The sequence below is a fragment of the Lipophrys pholis genome (genome assembly GCF_963383615.2).
Source record: "Lipophrys pholis genome assembly, chromosome: 22".
NCBI lineage: Eukaryota > Metazoa > Chordata > Actinopteri > Blenniiformes > Blenniidae > Lipophrys > Lipophrys pholis.
The window spans coordinates 15,219,434-15,234,190 of NC_137644.1; the positions used below are offsets into that span (position 1 = coordinate 15,219,434).

Genomic DNA, 14,757 nt, shown 5'->3' on the forward strand with positions numbered 1-14,757 from the left:
TCTGGACATAAATGCAACGATGTATTTAAGAAAAATAGATCCATATCCGTGTTTTGGTTCCACAAGGATGCTAATAAATGTGTGTGGGCAGCCTCTCGCTATCCTGTCATCTCCGTGATGTGTTCGGGGCTTGTTTGATGAATGAGAGCGAAGCTAATTAAGCAACCTTATGCAAATGTATTCATCAACAACTGAATTGAGTTTGCATTATTCTCGTGGTATAGATAATTAATGTGCACCTCGTACATCTCAGACTCTCAGAAAATGTGCGCAAACAGCAGGAAAGGAGGAATAACTGTGGGGGGGAAAAAAAAAAAATAATTTATTTTTTCCTTTAGGTGGTGACAGTGGAGAAAGTGGGATTTGAATATGTGTTTCAAATTGATGTTTAATTAAAGGGCTTGTTTGAATCATTAGTCTGTCTGTCATTTGCTATGTCATCAATCAGCGTATGTGTAAAATCTGCTCGGCACGCTCGTCCATGAAGGCATTCATCAAAGCGACTTAGCCAGTCAGCCGTCTTGCATTAGTCTCACCTCGGTGCCTTAATGTATTAGGCCGAGCTCGTGGTAAATACTGCACTAGATTTACTAGCAAGGCAGTAAAACACAGATTCCAGGGGTTGATACTCCTGATAAGAGACGCACACTTTGCACTGTGGTGATGAGAAGATTAAAGACGGAACTTTTTTTTCTCTCATTTGAATGAAAATGAAAGTAAATAAAGATCTATTACGATTCTCAAAATCCTGATTACCAGTGTATTGAGTAAAAGTGAGGAAATCCTACTGCGGAGGCTTGAAAAATGACTGTTTGCGCTTCATTTTCATTTTAATCTACCATCAATCTGTTTCTCCTGAAAACTGCAGTGTTGTTCTCATTAGCAGATTTATCGAAGACCTATCATGAAAAATATTTTTGGTAGTGCGATGGACTGCGATTTATCACACATTGAATGTTGTTTTTAAAAAAAAATCATCACATTCGCGCCAGATGGTATCAGAGTCTGGAGAAATTCCCTCATTTGCCTTCAAAAATATCCACAAAACAAAATCAAGCGGAAAGGGAAACTAGTTACCAATGTGTGCAAAACTTTGTTGATATTGGTTCACCACTGGATGTGTGTTATCATCATAGAAGATGCAACTTTTATTGTTTTCATTGAGAGGTACAATAATCATTGAGAATATTCAGTAGCTTTATTTGAACCCACATTTGCAAGCTGAATAATTAATTCTTACGAGAACAAAACTGAGGGCTATTTTCTACAATGCTGTTTGCCTGTTTTTATGGAAATAGGTTTGTAAATATATATTACACACACATACACACAAATAGCCCCAAAAAACCCTCAAAGGATAGATTTATACATCTGATCTGAGGATCAGGGTAGTAGAGATGCTTCCACTGACAGTCAGGGCTGGGATATGACTAGTTGAGTGAGTTTTACTATCTGCTTTTTGAAAACCTCTCCCAAGTTACAACTTTTTGAAAATGCTCCTTTCTTATGGAAACAGGGGAAAATGCAACTTTTCTGAAATGCTGCTACTACTGCAGCCATAGTAAACAGTTCTTCTGCGCATGCGCAAGTAGGAACAATAACAACAATGGCGGCCCCCAGAGTGTCATGACTCCCAGTCTATTTTCTTCTGGGACTTGGTCGTTTCATAGCTGAGTCACCTGTAATAGCCAGCTTACTTTATCGACCTGTCTATACGAATGTCTGTGTACTCATTGTTAATATTTATAGGGTATTATTCTCTGCACGTGTGTCGTTTTATTAAAAAAACAATTTTAAGAAAAGAATAACAGCACCCACTACTGGCAACATGAAAACATTGTTTTCAAATTGTTGCCGTGTAAACGCGAAACTTTTGTGAAACAAAAACGATTCCGTTTTAACTGAAACGAGAAATTGCGCTTGACCGCATCCACGAACAGATCAAAACATACCCATTTCCAGAGTTTCAGGTTTTCTGGTCACACAAAACTGAACCAGCACTTCAAAATCTGAAAACTCTTCAGTGTTTCTATCGGTCCTGGGGTAACAACGTACGACAAGGCCGTAATAACAAATGTTGCAGGGATCAGATTTGTTTGAGCCACTCTCGGCGGTTTCAGTGTATGAAATGAAAACGTTGTTTTGCTCAAGGTTGTTACCTTGTCAACATTTGTTCCAATAGTTGAGCATATCCAACATTAGGTGTTTGCAACTTTTCAAAAGTTGAAACTTTTAAGGAGACATTGATGCTATTTCCAGACACCCTGATGTGACTCATTTTGCAGCCGCCTCTGTTCATGTTGAAGTGCCGCGATAGAAGACTCAAGTGATGCATCAAGCAGTTAAAGAGGTATTTAAAGAGGTCTGTTTCAAAATGGAATACCAATTCTAAATAGCGGTAATAATGAAAAACACCACCGTGATGTAATCTTCAAGGAGTTCTTCCAAGTGCCTGTTTTTTTTTTTTTCATCTTTCGTTGTCAAGAGAGTTTAAAGTGATCATTTTTACTACAATTGACTTTGTAATCGCAGGTATCGAGCTCTACAAATTGCACATTATTTCAAATTCAAGGCAAACTTTCATCACGAAAGCATGTTAGCGGTGCATTTTGATGCCGCTGGTTTTCATTAAAAAGATGAAAAATGCCCGTGCATGGACCCAGAAACGGAACAGATCGCGGTGCCTGTCCTGCACGCGCGTGCAACAAGAACAAATAATCAGCCACAAAATATGAAAATGACTCAGAGGCTGATGTAGAGATGATTGCCTCCTTGTGCGGGTCTGGAAATCTTTTATGAAACATGAAAGTTACTTTTCATCTGTAATTCTGCCTCTCAGAGGTTTCAGTGAAAAATCCTGCCTTCCCTGCATCCAGCCAGACAAGCTGCCTGTGGTCTCCGATGTCATTAACACAGGCAGAATTTAATTTAGCAGCTGCTGGCTGGGAAATGGAGTACTGTGCAACATATATAAGACAGACATGGCGCAGAACAACCTATAAAGATTTGCCCCATCCATCTCTGCACATCTCATATTCAGCACTTACTGTATCCCGTTATTATCCCCTTTGGCAAGTTTCCTCATTTTCACACACAAACAGAAAGCTTAATGATTATTAATTGTTCTATTCAGGTGTTAAAGACTCAATCAAAGCAGTTTTTCTTTTTTTTTTTGTCCCTGTTTTTGCACCTGCACACATAATTTGCAGGGAGAAAATGAAGAGCTTTGATTGATGTCGTACCCTGTTAACAGCTGCAGACAATGGGCAGACATATCCAATAAAAAGCTGGATTGCATTGTACTCTTCACGCATTGTACTCCAACACACATACACCTAGACACACACACACACACACATGCACACACACCGTACGCTCCGTTTCCAGCACCTGATGCAACGCCAGGAAACCGAGACAGTAGTGTTATCCCAGTTAGCACTACTCATAACAGAAACAGTCGTTTAACCGTCTCAAGGCAGGATTGCATTTTCTTGCGATATGCTGATTAATGATGCATCATGTCATTTCACATCTCAAAAGAACAGCAGAGAGAGAGCGAGATTCTCATTATTGCATGGCACATTGATCCATGGCTCAAAGTACAATACTTTTGTTGTGCTTTTTGACTGAGTGGGGATTTGTGCGGAATGCAAACAAGTGCGAGCATCCGCTGGCGCATCACGAAAAACAAGCCGTTATTTTCAGAAGCACATGGAATTCAAGTTGTTGTTCGGTAAGGAGGTCACCGGTCTACTTTAACCTCTTCAGGTTTTTTTTTTTTTTTTTCTTGCAACTTGCGAGTTTCTCAGTTTAATTTGAAGCCTCACTGACCTAGACATTCAAGTCTTAGCTTTTTTTTTTTTTTTTTTTTTGAACACAATGTTTTTAACTGCAGTGCACTCTCTCCTCGAGCCATACGCTCTTCCATTATACCAGTATTATAAATCAAATCCTAGCACTAGTTTAGGACATTTATTGCAATGGTTAAAGCAACACGCCTTTGTCATATTTCGACTGGATTCTCTTGTCTTCGTTGGAGGATGTGTCTTTCATCAGCTGGTTGATTGCCATGGAAAACAAATAAATAAAATGCACAACCATATGCCAAATGGGGGGAAAAAAGGATTTTTGGTTCCTCAAATAACAAACACTAAATTCTTTTAAAAGCATCGTTGAAAACGGTGGAATATCTTGAAATATACGACCCATAACCATGTTAGAAAAGCCTTCTTGCCTGAAGAAAATAGAAAAATACTTAAAAACAAACTAAATGCATCATGAAATTATTTTCAAGGCTGCATTGTGGAGCAGGTACATTTGTTGTAGGAGTGGTTTAAATGTTTTTCTTTGAATCATTTTATTGGACGTTTTTTCTGGGGGTTTCGTAATCACCAAACTTTGGAGCTGCCGACCCAGTCAGTGTCATTGAAGTAGCACTGTAACAAAACGAAGCTGAGAGTTTACAGTTTGAGGAACTATCATATTGCTGTTTAGCTTAGCAACATAGCATAGCCAATAAATATCAGTTTTTGGAAGTCACTCATCGCCATCAAAGAAGATCCACAGGCTGCTGTCATGTGTTTTTGACTCACAATAAGTGATATTTGGGTTCTTGATTGAATGTCTGAATCCCGGCTCTGTTGGCCCAGAATGTCTGCGGCTCCTCGGGCAAAACACTAAACGTCAAATTGCACACAGAGGAGCTGGAGCACCCTGCATGGCAATGACTCTATTAGTGTGAGAATATGACTAAAAATGTAGAGCACTTCAAGAACACTATAGAAGTGACTGCACACTGTATAGTGAAGACTACTTGTTGATGGTACTTCACTTCTATGCAGCAGGTAGCTGATCTATTCAATGGTAGTCCTCTATATATTCTTGTTATATTGTTATACTTGTGTTTTTGCACAATAGCATATCTGTTTTATTTATAGATGTTTTTCAACCACATTTCATGATCTTGATTCTATAAGCTGTGATTTGGGATGCATAATAATAATAATAATAATAATATCTGTTATTGTACGTAGCATATGCAATAATAATAATTCTTATACATATTGTTATTCTTATGCTTATCATTAAATGTAATATTATTATATACCATATTCAATTGATATGTAGCAGTTTTTTTTGTACAGAGCTTTTCAAAACAAACTTTTTCATGGGATCCTTGTAAGGTCATCATGACTCCTCCCTCTACCAAATCTGTTTTCTTAGTTCGTTTCTGCACTCATTGAATCGTTGGTACAGTACTTTGAATTTCTTTGTGTCCCTCGTCACCTGGATGGTGTTGATTGTGGTAAATCACAACAATACATCCGATCACTAATCTTTAAGGGATGCAGACTCGTCTGTCGCTGACCTTTCTGGTCCTTTCTGTCTTGTCTGACCTCTTTTTCACTTTCAGACATTATACCTCACACTGGAGGATGGGAGATTGACTTTTTGCTGATCTGTCACATAGACTAGCCTTGTGCAAACAAATGGTGCCTGACCCTTTCTCCGATCTCTCCTCACATATCTTTGCCAACTCAATTTAAAGGTGATGTGCAAAGTCAATGACCCTCAAGTTCACACCGGCGCCCAGAGCAGAATAACCGTAGAGGCAGTACATCACAGTAATGATGGACGCGTCCCATTAAGTTCGACAATCAGAACTTGTCAAAATAGTTTTTGCCTCAACTTGGTGTAATAGTGTTAGGAAAACAACTCAAGCATTCAAGGATAAAGCACTGCACTTGATGTCATGAAGCTGAATGCTACAGTTGGATTTCCTTCAGAGGTCAACTTGTAAAGTAGATTATCCTGCCCAAATATGTTTTCTTTAAAGTTTGCGGTTTTTATTGGGTACAAGTTCTCCACACCGGGGGGAACAGCCACAAAATATACATTTAATTGATTCATACAAAGGTGCATGCTTTTTTTTTCTTCTTTCTTTTAATAAGAGATTCTGCAAAGATTAAAGTGTCAGAACACATCTGAGACGCACAATCCATGAAGTCTTTGTTCAACGTCAAAAGTACATTCATTGTGTCTGGCAGTGGATGCCTGGAGATTACTTAAAAGAGCAGGAAATGAACTCTCAGTAGGATCTATCAAAGCATTTGCCAGTCACTTAGTTGCATTAGTATCGACTTGCTTCACTTTTTCTATTGCTTTTCGGTTTGTACGGATGCAGAAGCTGGTCGAGTGGAGCTTTTGCCAAACCGTTGCGCACCATAGGTTTTTGTTAGGCTGAGCAGCATCAGTAATATCACTGGAGAAGTTAGCAAATTAACCCTCAAGGTGTCTTTGTAACCTCAAGTATCTTCAAAAGCCTTGTGCATGTACATAAGCTGAACAACTAAGGACATCAACTGTCAGCTTGATTAAAAATCAAACGATTAATTGATCTATACAAACAAGCGTTTTTGAACATAAAATTTGCTTGTGAGTGGCAGGAAGTGAAAACAATTAAACGTAGCTGCGGCCGTGAGGTTTAAAAACTGGGCATGTGGCCAGCATCTTCAGATGCTAATAAGGAAAGCGCTCCTCTCATTTCAGCTTCTCCAGAGGTGTGAATACGCGTAATTATGAATGTTGAGCAGGTTGTTGGCCGAGAGGTGCACGTATTTGTGGATAAATAAAGGTTACTGTCATTTGTGCAGCTGGTTTCCATGCTAAATGTCAAACTAAAGCGAGCGAGCGGTGCACAGAACGAACATGTCGGCTAACTCTGATGAGCAACAAGTAGTTCTATCCATGCCTGCTGCAGAAAAATAACCAGCTAGCTTTTGACCCCCTGTTTCAGTTGGTTGCCTGAAGCAGACAGTTGGTCCCATATGCATTTCTTCCCAAACCACAGCCTCCTGTATCATTGCCCCGTACGAGCTCACGAAAATCAATATTGTGGTGCCTGATAGCAACCTGCCTCTGCCAGTAATGTGCAGTCACAAAATAGCCACAGGTATGAATCGCTGGACGGGCCGGAAAGGGTTGCACTTCGCTCGAGAACAATGCGCTGTCAGCGGGCATCAGCGAGAGGGAGGTTGAGAGGAACCCTATGCCACAGAATAAAAATTAAAAATAAAAAAAATACTTTTAGCCCCCTGCTGGATCAAAACTGAGAAAAACTGAAATTCGACCAAATGCATCACATCTGACAGAATGTGAGTTGCACGTTTTTGTTTTCCCTGCAAGATCTTTCTTTACCTTTTTGTCTCTGTCACATGTACTTCTCTGCCTCCTCCTTCTTGACACAGAGTCCGCTCTGTAGTCCAGGGAGCTGAGAGGTTTTACTGATATGGTACAATCAGCCGCAGGGGCGGCCCACGTGGCTTTGCTGGGGCCCCATTTACATAACATCGACGTTCACACATAAAAGTTTAAATATGTGGAATAGCAGCGTATAATAAGTGTATTTGTGAGTTTAAATGTGCTGAAATCTGTTTCAAAAGGTATGTCATCAGTGAAAAATAATGAATAAACATCATTGCATATTGAGTGTATTTCTTCATAGTCTTAGCTGCTGCGGCTGTTAATGACAGTTCAGTGCACTGATGGCTTTTGGGTAGACGCCGTCTCTGAATGTGGATGTTTTAGCATAATGAGAAATCCGCGCAGACTGCCTGAATAGTTCACATCCGGGTCGTGTGGGGTCTTGAAATGTCTATTAAACACCACACGCCGATAAATTTAAGACATACGGCATGTCGGCTGGGCATGGAAAAAAAAACCATCAGCAGCCGTTTTATAACTGTGGATTGGATTACATTCTTGGACCCCATTAATTCCTGATATCGATCGTCGGCGCCTCTGCTTTTGTTAGTTCAGCTGAGCACAGGTGGGTTTCAGTTTGCATCGCCTGAAGGCGGGTGCTACTTGTAAGAAAGAAGTGGCTGCATATTGTCAAGAACCTGAAAAGAAGGTAAACAGAAAGAAAAATATGTGAAAATGGGATCGTAGTGGAAAATAAGGAGGCCAAGACTCCTTCAGAAAAACAAGGCTATCGCAGAAGGAATAGAGGAAGATAATGAATTTGTTAGGGCTCCTCGCATTGCTCCACTCTTTGAACTTTTTGATTAAAAACAGAGAAAATGAATGTTACACTCAATTACTAATTTCCATCTTAATGCATGAAGGAGGCTTTCCATTCACTCTGTTCTTTTTTCATTAGCTCATTATGCTAATGAGTCATTACATAAAACCCTCTCGATGAATTATATTTGGGATGCTATTTGTGTGTTTTGTTTGTGCGTGCGCCGCCATGTATGTGCATGCGTGTGTCATGCAGCGTGAACGCACAAAGGCCAAATGCAAATGTAGAAACCTTTTGAAGATAATCACAATGGAGTGAAAGAATGGACGACGAGCAAGTGGATGAAGTGAAAAGTTACCCGATATAGACAACAAATGGCTTTGTCACCTGAGTTGAGGGCACGCCGTGTCTTTTGTGCTCCCCAAACACTTTCCTACTTTTCCCTCCATACACAGAAATACCATTATCGGTGGTTCATAACATGTAAAGAAGAACATGTTGTTCTTTCTTCTCTAACTTTGCTACCAGGGTGAGAATGGACTAAGAGGAGTTATTTGTCACTGTCAGGCTGCGTGCCCCACTTGCCTGTCTGCCGGTCAATCCGTCTCGCGCAGAGGTTTCATCTCCTTTTTCTTTTTTTCTTTTTTCTACCTCTCTTTGACCCTTAAAAGTTTCCTTGATCTAACAACATTTGAACTTTTTTTTTACCTCTTGTTTTTCTTCTTTATTCCTGCCTACACCAAACTCCTCCCAACTTCCCCTTCTCTCTTTGATCCTGTTAGATTACTCTTTCTTCTTTACAGTACTCGTCACTTGACTGTCTAACTTAAATGTGGAACAACGTACGAAAACACTACTGGAGTCCCCAAATTAATTTCAACACCTATAAGAGGATCAATTCCAATGAATCATGAGTCACTTCTTGGTTTTTCTGCCTTCAGGTTTGGAAAAAGTCGGCCGTGATTCCAGCTACGAGCAAGAGGGGAAGGTCCAGTTCGTCATGGATGCAGTGTACGCCATGGCCCACGCTTTGCACCGCATGCACCGGGAGCTGTGCTACGGATACCCGGGCCTGTGCCCGCGGATGGCCAGCAACATCGATGGCAAGGAGCTGCTCAGCCACATCCGTGCCGTCAGCTTTAACGGTGAGCGCTGCACTCGGTGTTTGATCAGCCGACCTGCTTTCTCAACATAGATGGTATTATTTAACATTTATTTACATACCAAAGCACTGCTTAACATGGTAGAAATGCTAATATTCCAGAGGAGTTTTGATGAATATGCATTTGAATTCTGACTTGTGCGGTGTCAAAGTCAAAGCTGGATTCACGCTTCCCCAAATCCGTCTGACATTTTAACCCTTTTTTTTGTCACACCGGGCTTCATGTTTCCCCTTTTTTCAGTCATTTGCAGCTGATATCTAGGTAGGAAATTGGGCTCATAAGATTTTAACATTCATAAATTGCTAAACGGCAGAGCTTCAATACTGGGATTGTTTTGGAAGCATCAATTTGGTTATGCAATATAATATTAAATTAGGAAATGAGCACCGTTTGACTCCTTTACCATCAGATATAAGTATATTTATTCGTATGTCAACTGAGACACTGAGCCGTGTATAGATAACGAGAAACACCATTTTTTGCATTGAGAAATACAGATAATAGATCACACACAGTTTACTGTCAGAGTGCTACCTTTATGAAATGACCTTCGCGAGATTCTCCGACCGGAAAAAAATAGTTCCATTTAAGATGAAGAAAATTTCTTTGTGAAAACGTATTTCATCTATTCTGTCACTGAAGTCATGAATGAAAATGTTTTCTGTTGATCAAGCTACTTAATCAGAACTATAGCAATATAATTATAATTATTAGATTAGATTAGATCTCCTTGTCAGCAGTGTGCTATAATGTACGCTGCTGAGTCTGTCTCTCAGCTTTGTCAGTGTCCAGGATGAAGCTCTCCTGCTGCCGAAAGCTTGTTGGAAGAAGATCTGCTTCTTCTTGCAGTGTTAGAGTTTCTGCACAGTTTGTGCTTTAAGCTATCGATGTACAAGATGAAATTTATATGCTCTTTTTTTTTTTTTTTTTACAAGTCCTGTTGTAAATGAGCCAGAGAAACCCTGTTAAACACTTAGCCACATGCCATCCAGATGTTACCAGATAACCTGCCGGCGGTGATAGCTGCAAGCGATATGTCTGTCTAAATGTATATGTTGCCATGACAACATTGAAAAAGTGCTTCCATAGATACTTTAGAGTTTTTTTTTTCAAATCTTCACATTGGTAGCACGTCTTTTACCACTTCTATCATCTCAAAGCACTTCACACAGTCACTCCTATTCACCTATACACATGCGTGTAAACACACACACACACCGATGGTGACAGCTGCCATGCAAGGTGCAATTTGGGTGTCTATATCTTCCCCAAAGAGACTTTCACACATGAACAGAGATCAATTGGGATCAAACCGCCAACCTTGCGATTCTACCGTACGAGCCGCACCCGCCACTAAACAGAGATGTGGTCACAGTCTGGAGCTCTGATTGATCTTCATCTAATTACATTGTCAGATATGTACAGCAGGTTTGTCTTTCTGTAGGTTGATTCACGCGCAATTAAATTTAAACGGGAGCCTTGTATAATTTGTAACAATTATCTTTTGGTGTGTGAAAAAGAGTTTTGTAAACCATCATTCACCTGCAGGAAATTGTTCAGGTCAACAATAATGTTTTAAACATTTCAGAGCCACTTGTCGGGGCCATCCCTCTCCATTTGGCAGGATCACTTCATATACAGTGGCTTGCAAAAGTATTCCTACCCTTTGACATTTTTAAAAAATGTTTTACATTCATTTTTTTTGTTGCACAAATGTAAATGTATTCTATCTGATAGACCAACAAAACGTGCCACATAATTATGATGTGAAATTCTTTGTGGTTCTTGCATTTATTTACATATGAATTTACTCTGATCCTTCAAAAAAAAAAAAAAAAAAAAAAAAAAAATATATATATATATATATATATATATATATATACAGTATATATACAGTATATATATATACAGTATATATATATATATATATATATATATATATATATATATATATATATATATATATATATATATATATATATATATATATAGTATAAATAAAGTGACAATCTACAATCTAATGTCAGTAAGAAAGCCATTGTTAACACAAAGCCAATGGAAAGGTTTAGATCAAGGCATACCCATGTGTTTGAATGGATAAATCAAACTCCGGATCTTCATCCAATTTAAAATTCCTTGAGAATTACTATACACAGACTCTCTTCAGCCAGTCTGACTGAGGTTGAGCTATTTTCCAAAGAAGAATGGGCAAAAAATGTCCTTCTCTGTGCACAGCTGGTAGAGACATAAGACAGACTTGGAGCTGTGATTGCAGCTTAAGTTTGCTCTACAAAGTATTGACTCAGAGAGGTGGATGAATATTTTTTACATGCCATGCTTTTCAGTTTATTTAAAAAAAAAAGAATGAAAAACCATAATTTTCCTTCCACTCCATAACTATGCAGCATGTTGTGGTCTGTCACATAAAAAAAAATATGTTTATATTTGTGAATGTAATGTAATAAAATGTAGAAAATAGGTTTGAATACTTTTGTCAGTGCTTGATTAATGCTAAACCAACTTCTTTTGATTTGTTTAATCGTTTACCATGAAAATGTGTCATGTTGCATTTCACCTCTGCAAGTTATTTGCTTTCTCTGTGATACATTATCCACTTACACTTTTGTTTTGTTCAGGTATTGTCTTGGGTTTGTATTGCTCAGTCATTCATTTCTCTTCTCTCGCTGCAAACTTCCCAAACTGTTGACAGATTTTAAGTGGATGAATATTTTCTCATTTCCTCGCGGTATTAGACATCTAATTTGAATATTTCCAGATTAAAGTTGTTTTTTTTTTTTCACCTTGATTCTCTTTTACCTACTTTCCTGTCAGCCTTTTCATTTCCCATGTTGCATTGTCCAGTATTGTGTAGAATACATAATGTTTGATGAGTCAGAGAATAGAGCCGCAAGAAGCACAGAGTGCAGCCCGTATTGTGAGGATTATGCGAGTGCTTGTCCGATTTACAGGTGAGATTAAAATTTCATGAATACATCTGAGCAAGGATGTGTGCAAAATATGTGTCGCTGTTTGTTGTTTCCGGTGCAATCTGTGTCTGTCGTGGCTAGAGGTGTCAAAATCCAATTCACAGGCAGGGCAATGATTGCCTTTTTCATACCGCAACAGCAGGTTTGTGCTCAGGTGTGCTCCTCAGTTATTGCTGGTCTAAAGGAGAGAGAAATTACCCCATAACCACAAGGTCGCAAACTTCCCCAAATGAATCACTGAACCCTTCTCGCTCGCTGAAAGTTGGCCTACGTGGTATGAGCTGTAAGTGACCCTGGCAGTATTTTCAAAGAGAATAAAAAAGTAGACTCGATGGAGATGATATGGGGGTATGAGTTTGATGTCAAGCCATCAAACTCTTTCATAAGCTAATGATGCATTTGGATGACACTACGGAAAGTTTTTGGGAGAGGCGCAGCGGTGACAGTAGATAAATATGTGGCCCCCAAATCTCCATTGGTGTCTGTCAGTATCTTAACGCTGAGAAATCCACAAGGAAATGTGCACTCTGCCTGGACCGGTATTTAAAAAAAACAAACAGACTGCTGTGAACCGCTAGATGATCGTATTCACATCTCCACTGCAGGCAGTAGTCGGGGAATCTCTTCCCAATTACCTCAATTCCTTCTAGACCAGGTTTGACACTTATACCCGAACCCAAATAGCCACAATAACAAGTTGTCTTTCCTCAGGAGGTACATATCTGTTGTTATATAGGTTGTACTAAAGGGCTTCAAAAAGACACACGTCAATAAAATCTCTGGTTCTGATACGAACTGCGAAAACACACTACATCACTGTGCTGGGCAGATGGAAGACGTCTTTCAACTCCTGCATGAGGAATCTTTACCCAATGGCACATATATCCCTAAGCTCAGCAGGACAAGAGTCCTGAATGACTTTTGACTTATTTTTCAGACTTCCCCATTTGTGAAAACCACCGAGAGGTCTGGAAATAAGTATTGCAAACATCACAGCTCGACACATTCCAGTTGGCATATCGCACAGCCAGAGGACTGCATGAAACGAGCTGCTTACACTATACATGAGCGCTGCTGTCAAAAACTGTTGACTTATTTTCACAGTTTTCATCAAATTCATCACTTGGGTTATGGATTTCCTTATAAATAGATCACAAAGAGTATTTGTGAACAATATACGCTTGTACCTATTGCATACTTCCCCTGGTGTTCCACAGGGCTGTGAGCTGTACTTCTGCTCTTTGTTCTCTCCATAGATGACTGCAGCACAGCGCACCTCACCTGGGGAGGTTTGTTGATGACACTCTGTCTCTGCTCTCTGGTTCCAGTACAGACTATATAGACTGAATTATTTGTTCGTGTGTGTTTTGCTTTGAGCCTGCAGAGGTACCAAGTTCCCGCTTAAATCTATGGTGGCCCATCAGAGGTGATGGATCATAACAAATACTTGTGTTCTGAACTGATAAACTCACATTTGATCTCCATTACATTTTCTACCTTATGTATTGGAAGTGTTTTAACCTGGTCATGTTTTCAGTTCACTAATACTGCAAAATGAATAGTGGCTCAGAATGAACATCTGCTCTAAAATTGCAGGCCTCTCCCCGAGGTCTTTTGTTCATCGCAGGACTAACAAAGAGAGGTCTTTAACAACATGAAGTATATTTTGGTTGAAGAAGTCTTTGCATTGTGGAGACAACCCAGTATACTTGCAGAAACAAGGACCAAGCAGGTGCAGAAAGAATATGCCAGCTCTAGAAAAAAAATGGGCCCACTTGGAAACAAACCAAGGCCTTTTTGTTGTGTCGCCACGGTGCTGAGTGCTGAACCACCTTTTGGCACTTCAAGTCAAACATGTCAAATTGCTGGATTAGTTGTTCAGAAAGCTGTTCTGTTTCTAGCTCTTTGGCAGTCAGGCGATCCATCTATACGTCCTCCTCTGGAAGCCCTTTTCTTGCAAGTTCCAAAAATCACAGAAATAAATCCCCCCCAGAGTTTCCCTTCCTCAGAGAGAAAAAAAAAAGTTGCTGTTTGTTTTGTACTCTAATGTCACAGTCAGGCTTGAATTATAGTTGTTTGACCTTCCAAACCTGAATTGTGTTCACACTCCACAGGTTGGACATTCCTAGAAATAAGTGACGGTGGCTTTCGATAGTTCTACTGTAAGCAGCTCGTACGTTAATTGTAGTGATTCAATATGTAATTCAGTCAGTGGCTGCTATAATATCTTCAAAAGGCTACAGAATCTTTAACCGTGGAACTTTTTTCTTTCTGTTTCTCTATCAATGCATTCTTAAGTTGCCTGGATCTTTGCTGAGGCCTCTGGGGTGCAGATTAAGAGCTAGGGGATTTGTTGGGTGTTTGTTTATTCTGTTACTTTTGGTGTTACATTTATTGGGATTGTTCACACCACATCGAAGCCTAGAAGATTTAAAGGTTTTAAGCTGGCTACTTTGGGTGTGTGTTGAACTATTAATGCCTGGGCATGTCCGTGCTTTCCAATTAAAAGTAGTTTTGATATCGATCTCTTTCGGGTAGACATGACATTGATAACGTCAAAGGAGGAAAGGGCCAAAGATAGAGA

At 39.6% G+C, this 14,757-nt stretch overlaps 1 protein-coding gene across 2 annotated transcripts in view; it reads left to right on the plus strand.

The window, feature by feature from the left end:
* grm8a (glutamate receptor, metabotropic 8a) overlaps positions 1–14,757 on the plus strand; it is a 240,438-nt gene that overhangs the window by 181,749 nt on the left and 43,932 nt on the right. For both annotated transcript variants that reach the window (XM_080492342.1, XM_080492341.1), the window contains exon 7: positions 8,965–9,168. In XM_080492342.1, coding sequence (XP_080348468.1) covers positions 8,965–9,168 — 204 coding nt within the window. The remainder of the gene's footprint in view (positions 1–8,964; positions 9,169–14,757) is intronic.